Consider the following 12999-nt stretch of genomic DNA (forward strand, 5'->3'; position numbering starts at 1 on the left):
TGTATGTAGTCTTGGTAATATAATTATTTTGTTTAATTTATTTATTCTGTAATGCCAAGCTGGTTTCTCATTAAGATTGTAAGTTATACTTAAATTTATCAACAATTTTGATTTCTTGCCCATCAATTGTTATTTTATTTACCAGTGGGGGATGTATAAATATGAGCTTTGTTCGCAGTACAGTCAGAAACTGTTGCCATCTATCAGGCGCATGCGCACATTCAAATTCGTGTTTGTAGTAGCGATCATCAGAGTTGCTGACTACTAATGTGTTGTTCGTACAAACTTTTCAAACTGTTGGAAGCCATCAGCAAACCGTTGGAACAGTTTCTGATCCTGGACGAAAACTCTTTCAGTCAGCGAGTCAGAATATGCGCGCGCATACCCGCTGCCATCTATGTTCGTTTCATAACTGACCTGAGAATTACTTCACGGCTGTGATTAGTTGCTGAAGTAACCTTACAAAATAAGTAAAATTTACCAAATACGAAAATATAAATATAACCCACTTCTGTATTTATGTCTAAGTATAGCCTATATATTCAGACTTTAAACTAATACTACTAACACTATGTAGTCATTCACATTGTTATCTTACCGTGTTTATCAATTTTAAAACCTGAAGTTTCGAAAAATTCCTAATTAATTTCTGAAGCTTACAGAATACAAAACACGTTGGTTCAAAACAGCAGACCTTTCCAACCACTTCCGTTCGTAGTGGAAATTAGCTCGTCATATTTCAAACTAGTTGCCAACCACGCATGCGCATATGGACGATAAATCGAACTATCACGGATTCGCTCTGCGAACAAACCTATGATCTCAGTTTTCTCAAAGGATATTGTAAGACTTATTTTTTGTGCTATTTCCAGTAGAGATTTAATTTGGTGTTGAGTTTCCTGAATATTGTTGGACAATAGAGCAAGGTCATCAGCAAATCCTAAACAGTTTAAATTTAAATTTTGTTTGGAGCTTCCAACTTTTATGTTCTTTGGGTTGACCTTGTACCATTCCCTTATTAAAAATTCTAATGCACAATTAAATAGTAATGGTGATAAACAGTCTCCTTGTCTTAATCCTGTTTTATTCAAAAGTGGTTCAGAAACTTCTCCTCTAAACTTTACTTTTGATATGGCATTAGTTAAAGTAAGTTCTATCAGTTTAATTCATTTAGGCTGGAGTCCAAAATTCCATAAAATTTTTAACACTGAAGGTCTATGTATACAATCATATGCCTTCTTAAAGTCAACAAATGTTATTACTATAGGCTTGTTTTGTATGGTTTGTTCAGCACAACTTCTCCAGGGTCTAAAGCCTCCTTGGTATTCTCCTAACTCTTTTTCTAGTTGATCTTCAGTCCTTCCATATAAGAGCTTGGAAAAAATCTTGTATGTGCAGTCCAAGATAGACAATCCTCTATAATTATCTGGATTTTTTTCTTAAATGCTATTTGTTCGGGGCAAAAGATTCACATGAGTCGACGCCCTGAACGAATAGCATTTTGTTAAAATAACTCTGATCTTCAGTGGATGTTTTGCCCCTACTGGCACCATACTGTATGAACCTGTGTGTAATTGGAATGGCAAAAGTGTGGAATGTTGTGTGTGAGGAAAGGAAGATTGAGGATGTCAAAAACACACAGTCCCCAGGCCAGGGATATTAATCATTACAATTAAAAACCCCTAACCCGGCTGGGAATCGAACCCGGGGCCGCCGGGTCACAGGTGGATGAGTTGCCCCCTACACCATGGGGCCGGACAAGATCAGAGTTACTTTTCTTGGTGAGGTTGAGCAAGACTCGAACATCATAATGAGAATTGTCCCAAGCTTGACTAAATGTTCTTACGTCGCACCAACACAGATATGTCTTATGGCGACGATGGGATAGGCCTAGGAATGGAAAGGAAGCGGCCATGGCCTTAATTAAGGTACAGGCCCAGCATTTGCCTGGTGTGAAAATGGGAAACCACAGAAAACCATCTTCAGGGCTGCCAACAGTGGGGTTTGAACCCACTATCTCCCGATTACTGGATACTGGCCACACTTAAGCGACTGCAGCTATCGAGCTCGGTGACTAAATGTTCACTAACATGTATGTTTGAGAACTTTGAGAGCCTTGAATAGGGCATAAGTTACTAAGTTTAAGTTATCCTGAAAAAATACATTTATCAGATTCATTGGTAAAGTTCTTCAAGAGCAACCCACATCTTCTGAGCTCTAATTCCCAGTACTGAATTTTGAAAATCACCTCAATTCCAAAAATGATGATTCTACTTTTTGTGAAATTATCTAGCACATCTCCTCTTTCACAACACAGAGTGATTTATGTAAACCTGATGGTTTTAAAAATGTCCCATTTCCATCTGATAGACAGAAAGAAATGACTGCTTTCTATATGTGAAGAAACTCTGGGAGATTCACTTACCAACATTTTTCAACAACACACAAGTTAATCCTTGTTAGTTATCAATTGTTTCCTCAACTTTGCTTGTTGCTGGCTTGCTTATTATTTTACTGTACATTCATTCAAGATAAAGTACACATTGCCTAAGTCCATATATTTAGTAAAAAATGATTGGATTATAAAGTCTATTGTAACCACACAATGGGTGTTCAGGAAAGAGTATGGTGCACGTAATCCTCTTAAGAAAGATATGGTACTGGCTATAGTGAGAAAGTTCGTAACAACTGGGTCTTTGTTGAGAGTGTTTGGCAAGCATCGCACATCTGGTTTGGCAGACATGGTAGAAGGTGTTCAGACTTGTTTCGTTCAGTCTCCTAGGAAATTGTTATGTTGTTTGTCTCAGGAGGTGGGATATTCATACTCCATAAGTCAAAGACCAACCAAATTAAGAAATAGCGGCTATACAAAATGACTACCAATCACGAAAGGCACGAGCTGGATAAAGAAAAACAAGTCCATTACTGCTTATGGTTCCTGGATTTTACTGTATGGCTATGAGGAGTTCTGAACATTACATGGTTCAAAGATGATGCTGGTTCCATCTGACTAGTTAGGTGAATTTTCAAAATACTAAGTGTGTTTTTTAAGTAAGGTCTGTTTTGTTGTAGACACTAGTAGTTCGCATGCATATTGCAACGAGCGCATGTGTCATGTACTGGCATGCCTCGGGAACAACTGTGCTCAGTTTCAGCTCTGTAGCTAACCTGTACGGTTCTGTTCTGTGCTTTCAAAATGTTTAAGACTATCAACTTGCCTGCCGCGTGTGAGGTTCGGTCAGTGATACAGTTTTTGTCAACAAGGAACCTGTCTGCTGCAGAAATTCATTGACAGATTTGCGAAGTGTACAGTGATACTGTTATAAGTGAAAGCAAAGTGCGCAAGTGGGTACGACAATTCAAAGATTGCCGTAACAACGTCCATGATGAGGACTGCTCCGGTCGCCCTTCTTTGATTACAGACAATTTGGTGGCTTCAGTTGAAGCGAAGATTCGTGAGAACAGGCGCTTCACAATAACAGGTCTCTCAAACGAACTTCCTGATGTGTTGAGATCAGTGTTTTACAACATTGTTTCTGAACACCTAAAGTTTAGGAAACTGTGCTCCCATTGGATCCTGAAACTCCTAACAGAGGATCACAAAAACCAAAGATTTGAGTGTGCAAAGTTCTTGACTTGTTATGACGAAGAAGATGACGGCTTCTTGAGTCAGATTGTAACTGGAGATGAAACATGGGTTTCGCATATCACGCCCAAATCGAAGCAACAGAGCATGGAATGGAGCCACACACACTCGCCTGTAAAGGTGAAGGCCAAACAGACTCTGTCCCAGCACAAAATCATGGCATCGGTGTTTTGGGATAGGCATGGTGTTTTGTTGGTCGACTTCATGCAACGAGGAACCACTATCAATGCAGAAGCATACTGCCAAACCCTGAGAAAGCTACGCAGAGCGATTCAAAACAAAAGATGCGCCATGCTGACAAAGAGAATTGTCCTTCTCCATGACAATGCAAGACCTCACATTGCAGGTCAGCCCCACGATTTATTGGACAGTTTTGGCTGGGAAGTTTCAGACCACCCACCCTACAGTCCTGATCTTGCGCCAAGCGATTACCATCTGTTCCTCCACTTCAAACAACACCTCAGTGGCAACCATTACAATGATGATGACGACGTGAAAACGGCAGTGAACTCTTGGTTATCAGAGCAGGCAGCAAATTTCTATGAAGAGGGTATTTTAAAATTGGTTACGAGGTATGATAAGTGTTTGAACATACTTGGCAACTATGTCAAAAAACAGAGTGAAGTATGTACTTTCTGAAAATAAATTTACTTTTTTGAAATAACCTTTCGTTGTGAACTTATTTTCAAATGGACCTTACTTGAAAAACACGCCTCGTAGATGCATTTGGGCCACATGTAACCCACATAGCATTCACATAAGACCCTTGCACCCACAGAAGGTTGGAGTTTGGTGTGCAGCGTCGCAAACTGAATAGTGGGTCCATTCTTCTTCTCAGCAGTCTCGATAAGAATATTATCATGGACTCGATAGCAGCAATAAGGAAGATTTCACATCCTTCTAGAGTTGTGGAAAATGCTGGCATGAATAACAAAACCTTGGAGGAAAAATTCATTCATGAGATAGTATCAAGTGTGAGACCAGTCCAGCTGTAGCTGAGTACTAACTAAAAATGATTTCTAAAGAATTTAATTAATTTTTATGATACAATTTGAACAGTGTTATGTTATAGGAGCTTGTAATTTTGCAGACGAAGTGAGCATACCTTGGGATTAGACTGGCCCTCACCAATTCTGACCATGATTTATCCTGTAGCCAAGCAGGAGCAGGGTTCGGATATGGATTGTCCAATGCTACTCCGCCTGTCAGTAGGAATGATAGTGTTTCTTGATCTATTGCACCCTAGAAACAGATCAAGCTATGTTAGAAACACAAACTAAGGAATTCAATCACCAAGCTGATCTAACAGAATGGTACTTACCCGAGATCCTTGAATACCAACACACAGGACGAAAGAGAAGATAAGTTTATCTTTCTCAAACAGTGAACGGCACACATTTCTGTATATACTATTTGTGAAGTGATCATTTAGATAAAACAGCCTTTCTTCAAGCACGTCAGACTTTTCACTGTGAATTATAGACTGGAACAAACACCATATAGCCTGATAAATAACCACAGTAAGACTAAAAGACAATGAAAGAAGTTACAAAATTTTATAGCATATTATGATGGTTTAAATCCCATAATGGTTATGATTATTTTCTTCAGCAGCAAAATATGCTTCATGTTATACGATCAAATCATTCCTATAGCAAGAAACATATGGATTTAGGGCAGGAAAGCCAACTACAGACCTTTTCTGTGCAGTTAGGATGCTGACAGACAAATACTGGGGAAAAAGAGAAGCTTCAATATTTACTATTATTGGACCTTCAGAAATCCTGTGGTAGTGTAATGAGGGAAAGAATTTGGCAATGCATGAAGGAATTGCAGATGAGAGACAGCCTCATAGGCAAATTGAAAATGTCATAGAGAGGGAACAAAAGCTATGTTCAAGTATGTGGTGGTCTTCCAGACTGGTTTGAAATGAAGAGAGGAATGTAACAGGGCAGTTCATTATGACCCCACCTATTCATCAATACAGTGAATGTCCTAATTAAGTCACATATAAGGAAAGAGCATGATGATCTACGAGCCTTCATATTAGTACATGATTCCATGATCTGGAGAGTATCAGAAGAGGAAATGGCTAGAGACTGCAGAGATGGAGTAAAGAGTTGAAGAGCTGAGCCATATCTGCATGGCAAATTCCTAAATATTACTGTTCTGTTATTGCTAATGGCCTCTTCCGGCCTCACCTTGGATGACTTAACAACTTTCATGATTATACTAGAGAGGGCAGCTCCCTCGATGTTGGGCAACGATGGTCATATCTTTCCGACGAGATGTTAATTTTATCTCCTTGACTCGAATCGTTGGTTTTTTGCTTTGAGAGAAGAATAAAAACTGAACTCCACGCATATCGGAGTAGTGTTTTTGATGTACAGAAAAGTCTTTAAACGCTTCAAACTTACCCTGTACTACCATCCTTCTCCTTTCTTTGACAGTTAATATACTTCAGGTATGGGTATTCTTTCGTAATATTTGTTCAGTGATATATAGGTGATTGGTATATGTTGTTCGCTCTGCAGTATGAATGGACTGCTTGTTTTTTCTTGTGGTTATTGTGATTATGATATGTTGATGGTACAGTCTCATATTACTTCTGTGTATGTGCGCTGTATTTTTATGTAATTCGCCATCTGATGACTGTTTGCCCTTTGTGTCGGCATGAGCTTCCACTCGTGTTGCACGAAGTGCGAACCTTGATGGGTTTGTGCATGACTGGGGGATTTCTCTGATCCCACAGCTGAATTCGTTTGACCTGTGCACGCAACTTCTGATATAAATGAGACCTCGATTGTGGCCTTGGGGTCATGTTATATGAAATTGAGTTAGACATTTAATTGATGCTGCTGCTTGTATTGCTTGCCGATCCCGGCTGTGTCTGAATGTGTGCACGAGTGTTAGTATGAGAGGGGAGTGTAACAAAGATGTATCAATCATTTGAATTTGAATTTTGATCTTGTTTCTGTATTTTATTCATGCATTTTCGTATGGTGCTATTCCTTTTGCCTTCGCACCTGTCTTGGCTGTTCATTTACCTATAGGGCCGCCATGTTTTATGTTTTGTTCATTTAGGCTATGCGCATGCCTGAGATTTTCCCCTTTTGTTATATATTATCTCCTTGGTCCAGAGTCATTTCTCTTTTATCCCATACTGAAATCCTACGCATTTTATTTCTTTTTAACTCAGGGTTTTCTCCTTGATGCATGGAAGTTGGATGATCTGTGGTGATTGTTATTAATGAGGGTAGTGTCTAAATTTTGTTGAGTGATATGAAATATACTCGTAGGAAAGAACGATCTCATTTGATCTGTTGCACCAATATTAATACTGGCACCTATTGAATGGTATTGCACTTAACTGAGTGAGCCCGCCGAATGTTTAATTTTTTTTTTTTTTTGGTGACTTGATGCTCACAGAATAATGTTGTGCCAACAACTCGGCCTGGACTGTTTATGTATGTACCCATTCTTTATCCTTTTATTTGATAATTTCCTTTCTCTCTATTTTCTTTTCTTGATTTGAATAAACCCTTATTTCAATTATTTTGAATTTTATTACTTATAGATTTAGTCCCTTACTATTATTTGTCAAGAGGCTCGTTTACAGTTCAAGGCTGTTTGCATTTAGGTCTTTCCTAGTCACGATCTATGCCTCAACCTTCGTTCTGTATTTATTGGTACTGGGATTGTTTCCACGATGCTAGGGGGTGTGGCTCAGAGTTGCAGCCTAAACATCAGCAAGACAAGGACAGTGGTGATGGCAGTGCAGAAGGAAGGAGGTGATCCAAAGGTCATGCTCATTGAAGCACAATTGGACAGCATCCCAGATTTCAAGTACCGTACTTTACTTGGGCAGCATTGTCTCAAAACACAACCAGGCAAATATATGAGGTGAACAACCAAATCCACAAAGTGATGCAATTCTACTATCAAGTAAGATGTGCTGTGGGATGAACAAGTACCTCTGAAAATAAATATGACACTCTACAAGTCTTATTATACAGCCATTCTTATATACAGCCCTGAAACCACCACACTGGCCAAGAGCGATACTGTGCCCTTCAAATTTTGTAATATTTTATTCAGAAGGAATACTTTATTTTATCAGTGAGTTGGAACATTATTTCTACAGCCAGGACAGGGAATTTCATCACTTCCATGTTGGCGAGAGCGAGCTACCTAGGACTGGATTTTCCAGTTCAGCAGGCAAGCGGGGAGCGAGCTGGGGAATACTTTTTTGGTTGGTTAGATGTCCTTTAGTCAGCTGTGTGCCACGTGATCCACAGAGCAGAGCTAGAGATGAGCCGATCGATAAATTCAAGGCCGATTGACGTTTGACAGTATCAGCCAATAAAATGATAATATATGCCTGAATGTAAGAGAATAACCAATCAAGATGGATTGAGAAGACACACCTCTGTCTCAAGACGATGAAAGTGTGGTATTTCCAAAGGGAAATCTTACTTCCTGAATTCTGATTCTGGATGATCACTCTGACTGCGACTACTGCTGCGTTTAGACGTGTTAACTTCGCTGGAGAACTTCACTTTGCAAACTTCATTAAATATTGGATCTTCGGCAGTTCAGACATATAATAAAATCAACCTACAAATATTTGAAGAGTTTATAAAAGTTACGTATTCCAACTAAATCATATATCATCGAGCGTGTGTCTTGAACACATTCTAAGGCTTTTTTGTCAGTTTCAGCTTTTCTTTCACGGAAGAAACAGAAGAGGAAGACCATTGGAGTTCGGAGATATTTCAAGATGCCAGTCTATCTGCCTGCTGAATTCCACTGCTATTTCCTGTCCGTCCTCACGTCTTCAATGAACTTCTAAGATGTAAGGCAACTCCAGACATGGGAGGAGGCATCGTTCGATGATGGGTGACTTGACCATGCCATAGATCAGGGATGGCGAACCTTTTCCAACTAGTGTGCCATTTTAAGTCTGGTGTATTATTCTCAACTGTTGACTGTGCCACTTGTTATTTTCCTTTAGGAATCCCCCCCCCCCCGGCGACGTCCTTTCCGAATTCCTAATTATGTTTCATAATATGTTATTTATTTCATTTGTGTATTTACTGATTTATTTATTTATTTATTTATTTATTTATTTATTTATTTATTTATTTATTTATTTATTTATTTATTAGATACATATCTTGAAAATACATTTGACTATATGTTCCGTGCTCATATTTCGCAAATACTGAAAAAATACATTTTTAATACTGTAAGTTTTGATTAAACATATTATTTGTAAATAAATAAATAATTAATAAGCACCAGTTGTAACACGTCGTCATTAAATATTACTACCGGGCGAGTTGGCCGCGCGGTTAGGGGCGCGCAGCTGTCAGTTTGCATCCGGGAGATAGTGGGTTCGAGCCCCACCGTCGGCAGCCCCGAAGATTGTTTTCCGTTGTTTCCCATTTTCACACCAGGTATCTCAGTTAAGGCCACGGCGGTTTCCTTCCCACTCGTAAGCCTTTCCTATCCCATCGTCGCCATAAGACCGATCTCTGTCGGTGCGACGCAAAACAAATTGTATAAAGATGAATGGTATTAGATATAAAAATCCAAAACACTAATATTGCCAATGGACTTCACTTCCTCCATTAGCTTCATTATCTGTTCATGTTGTCTTAGTTCGTATGCTCAACAATTTTAGCTAATTTCTACCTCATCACATTTCCGCAAGTAAATCAGAAGAAAACAGCTATCCTTGCTTGTAAGGTCACAGGTCAGATCCATGCTTTCATCAAAATATACTGCATACATCTGGGAGTTATCCAACTTAGCTTTCAATTGCTCCAAAACTCCTTCACTCATTCTTATTGCAGCAGTTCAGCTGGCTGGCATTCATTTCATTCTGTTACTTACTTGTAGTTTGTTAGAGAAGTTTTCAAATAATGTGTCGGACATCAATAAGGAAGTTTATTTCAAGAACTCACCGTCAGAAAGCGGTTTTCTATGCAAGCTGTGCTATGCAGTGAGTCACATGGAAACAGCTGCACTGATATTATTCCTTGGCCGAAAAGATGATACAAAAGAACTAGTTTGTTTTGTGTAATGTTCGATATTTTGTGACACGAACTCTCTTTTCTTTCTTCATTTGGCATGGAACAAACATGTGAATGATTAGTCTCGAAATTTCGCTTTACATTAAATGTGAGGGACACAATATTGTTTTCAAACACAGCCAACACATCTTCCTATCAGTCGGAATTCCCTCGTCCACTGTTCCTGAAAAATCCGGTCACTACCTTTGTTAAGTTTCTGTTCTTTTCAGCACCGAAAACATGTTTTCGAGGTCCGTATACAACCACCAGAAAACGACACTGTTATCTTACTTGACTTTCGGACCTATCAGTGTAGCAGTGCACGTCCGGATGGAACTAGTATTGAGATTTTCGATATTCACTTCTTACACGTGAAACACAATAAGATATGTATTGTCTATAGTACAAGACGTAAACATTATTATGTTCATGAGGAGTGCCACCGGAATTGTGATCGCGTGTCACTTAGTGACACGCGTGGCATAGGTTCGCCATCCCTGCCATAGATCATCTGCCAAAATCCAGCATTCAACATTCACTTGAGTACCCTTTATAAATATTTTTTCTATCAATCTTTGTACATTTACTGTAAACATTGCTTTTCCTTATTCATTTGAAGTAACTTCTAGTAGTATTTCTATAGTTAGATTTTTTACTCCTTCTTTCCTTGGTGAAAGGTAGCTTGTGACGCTGTGTGAAAGTGTACTGGATTCTATTAGTTAGTTAGTGGAATGAACGTCTTCGAGACTAATTTTGACTGTCCTAATTCAGCGTAACAGGAATATTAAAAGTAATTTGACCTCTCCGATAATCTTGGTTGAATTTAAAATGATATTATAATTTATTTGAGATCAGATGGGACAGTGTGTTAGTGCGTTTCATTACGTCAAATTTCTCTCAATGGTATTGCGATGTTTTTAATGGATTTGAGATACGCTAGGATCATCTATGAAATTTTATCGTACAGTAGCCTACATGAATGTGACCATGCGCGGTTAATAATAATAATAATAATAATAATAATAATAATAATTAATAATAAGTCAACTTCATTATGGGTTAAAAATACAAATAAGGCCATGAGTGTAATATTATTTAATCTTGTATGAGATTAATGTGTGCTCAGTTTACGTAAATGTGGGCCTGGAATATGGCTGTATCTTGACGGATCATTCATAACATTTACTGGGCTGTGATATTATTTTGGACTTGGGAATGGATTTGATATTTGAGAGTTATTTGTGAATCCATTAATCGAGTCTTATGGGAAGAGAGTATGTTGCCTAACATAATTTCTTCAGATTGAGCACGGATTAATTGAGAACCACAATGTTAGGAGAGTAAAAATAGAGTCGCAACTCATGGACCGCAAGCGCGTATATTTAAATTTGACCTGTGTTATAGGCATTTTTGGAAGATAATTTTTCTGATGATTTCTATTTATAACATTCTCTTGAACATCGTTGTAAGCTTAATTTCTTCATTGAAGTGATAATCCTCACTCTATCACCTCCCAACTTGTCGTAATGATTTTACCCGATATCGTCATCATGAAATTTTCCCTTGACTTAGACTAAAAAAATCTAAAATAATAATTAAGGGCTAGTATTCGTGTAAATAATTGCTTAAATATTACTGTGTGTCCTAGTGTGAATGTGTGTGTGAGTTTTATCCATATTTTGTGTGTTGTAATTTTTTTTTCTTGTCGACATTTGTCATGATATCATACCCGCTGCGCGCGTAATTTTTGGTTGATTTTGCGTCGCTTGTTGTGCTCATAATTTATTTAAATATGAACCTTTAGTGAATTTTATTGGTAACCAAGGTAGAATAGGATCTTATTTATTAGAAAAAAATGAATAAGTAAAGGCCATGTCCGTGGATGGGAATCACGAGATGAAATTTGTAGACCTTACACAACCATTAAATCTGAGTCAATGAGTAACATGTAGATTGACGCGACATCACATTCATATAAATAATGAGGAAAATATTTATTGAATAATTGAAAAAAATCTATCAGTTGATAAATTTAAAGTATATGGTAGAGGATTTGAAGATAATTTCATGAGTGAAAATTTTATTTTGATTTTACAATTAATGAGGAAAGAGTCAACTCAATCATTAATAATAGATGAAATCCAGAGGAGATAAATTTTAATTTTTCAAAATAAATTTATTTTAATCAGAGAAAGGTATTCTCAAAAATTACTTTGATTATTTTACCTAATAAATGTAGGCTAACACATGTTTATATAATTGCAGATTCTTGTATCTGCCGGTTTCATTGAAGAGAATCCCATGTTAATGATAACCCGACGAGAAGAGAAAACAATTCAAATTCCGAGATTTTGTAAATTATTTATTTATTTATGAAGAGTGTTAGTTATAATAATGTTAAAACCTATTTTTAGTGTTCTTTCCATTTGTCGTTAGTCCTTAAGTTATCCCTGTCCTTAAAAATTTTCTGCACAGCCAGTAAGCGAACGGTCTACCTCTGAGACTCTCGCTCACCGGCTGAGCTGCCCGGCAAAATGGGGGCAATACTAAGCGAGTTGGTAACGCGGTTTGGTTCATGAAGCTGTGAACTGGTATTTGGGAGATAGTGGGTTTCAACCCCACTGTTGGCAGCCCTGAAGAGGGTTTCCATGATTTCCCATCTTCACAGCTGGAAAATGCTGGGCCTGTACTACAGTTGCTTCCTTCCTAGCTCTAGCCCTATCCCGTCCCATATCTGCCATAAAACCTGTCTGTTTTGGTGTGATGTAAATCAAATAGCAAAAAAAGAAAAAAAACCAAGAGGAATAATTCTAAACTCCAGGCAGCTGAAATTAAGTTCCTATGTAGCACAGTATAGAAGACCAGGAAGGACAAGATTAGGAATTAGAGGATTAGAGAAATAAAGGAAATACAGGCTCCGGGAATGAACCTGGGAGAGTCCATGTGACTCCGGACAAAAGAGAGTGAAATGTGTCGTTGCCAGCCATCTGCAACATAACATATTGGATTCAGCAAGAGAATCCAACTAGCCTCTTTCACTCCAACTCCAGCACGTAACCTGCACGAGGTGTCCCTGCTAAACTGAGCAACCCAGTGGAGGTTGGGTAACCAATCCCAGTGGAAACTGGGTCAGTGAACCGATCAGTGCTGGGGGCTACAGGGCTTACAACCCTGATAGTTAACAGCTCGTTACCTTCGGGTGACCAAACCTAATCACTTGTGTGATAGACTGTATCAAACATGAAGTACAAACTTAATGAACATAATACCTCAGGT

At 38.3% G+C, this 12999-nt stretch overlaps 1 protein-coding gene across 1 annotated transcript in view; it reads right to left on the reverse strand.

The window, feature by feature from the left end:
• Dnah3 (dynein heavy chain 3, axonemal) overlaps positions 1-12999 on the reverse strand; it is a 912075-nt gene that overhangs the window by 101079 nt on the left and 797997 nt on the right. Inside the window, exons 56-57 of the mRNA XM_068228454.1 lie at positions 4968-5129; positions 4752-4888 (exon numbers count right to left, since the gene is read on the reverse strand). Coding sequence (XP_068084555.1) covers positions 4752-4888; positions 4968-5129 — 299 coding nt within the window. The remainder of the gene's footprint in view (positions 1-4751; positions 4889-4967; positions 5130-12999) is intronic.

Source organism: Anabrus simplex, chromosome 6 (genome assembly GCF_040414725.1).
Source record: "Anabrus simplex isolate iqAnaSimp1 chromosome 6, ASM4041472v1, whole genome shotgun sequence".
NCBI classification, from domain to species: domain Eukaryota; kingdom Metazoa; phylum Arthropoda; class Insecta; order Orthoptera; family Tettigoniidae; genus Anabrus; species Anabrus simplex.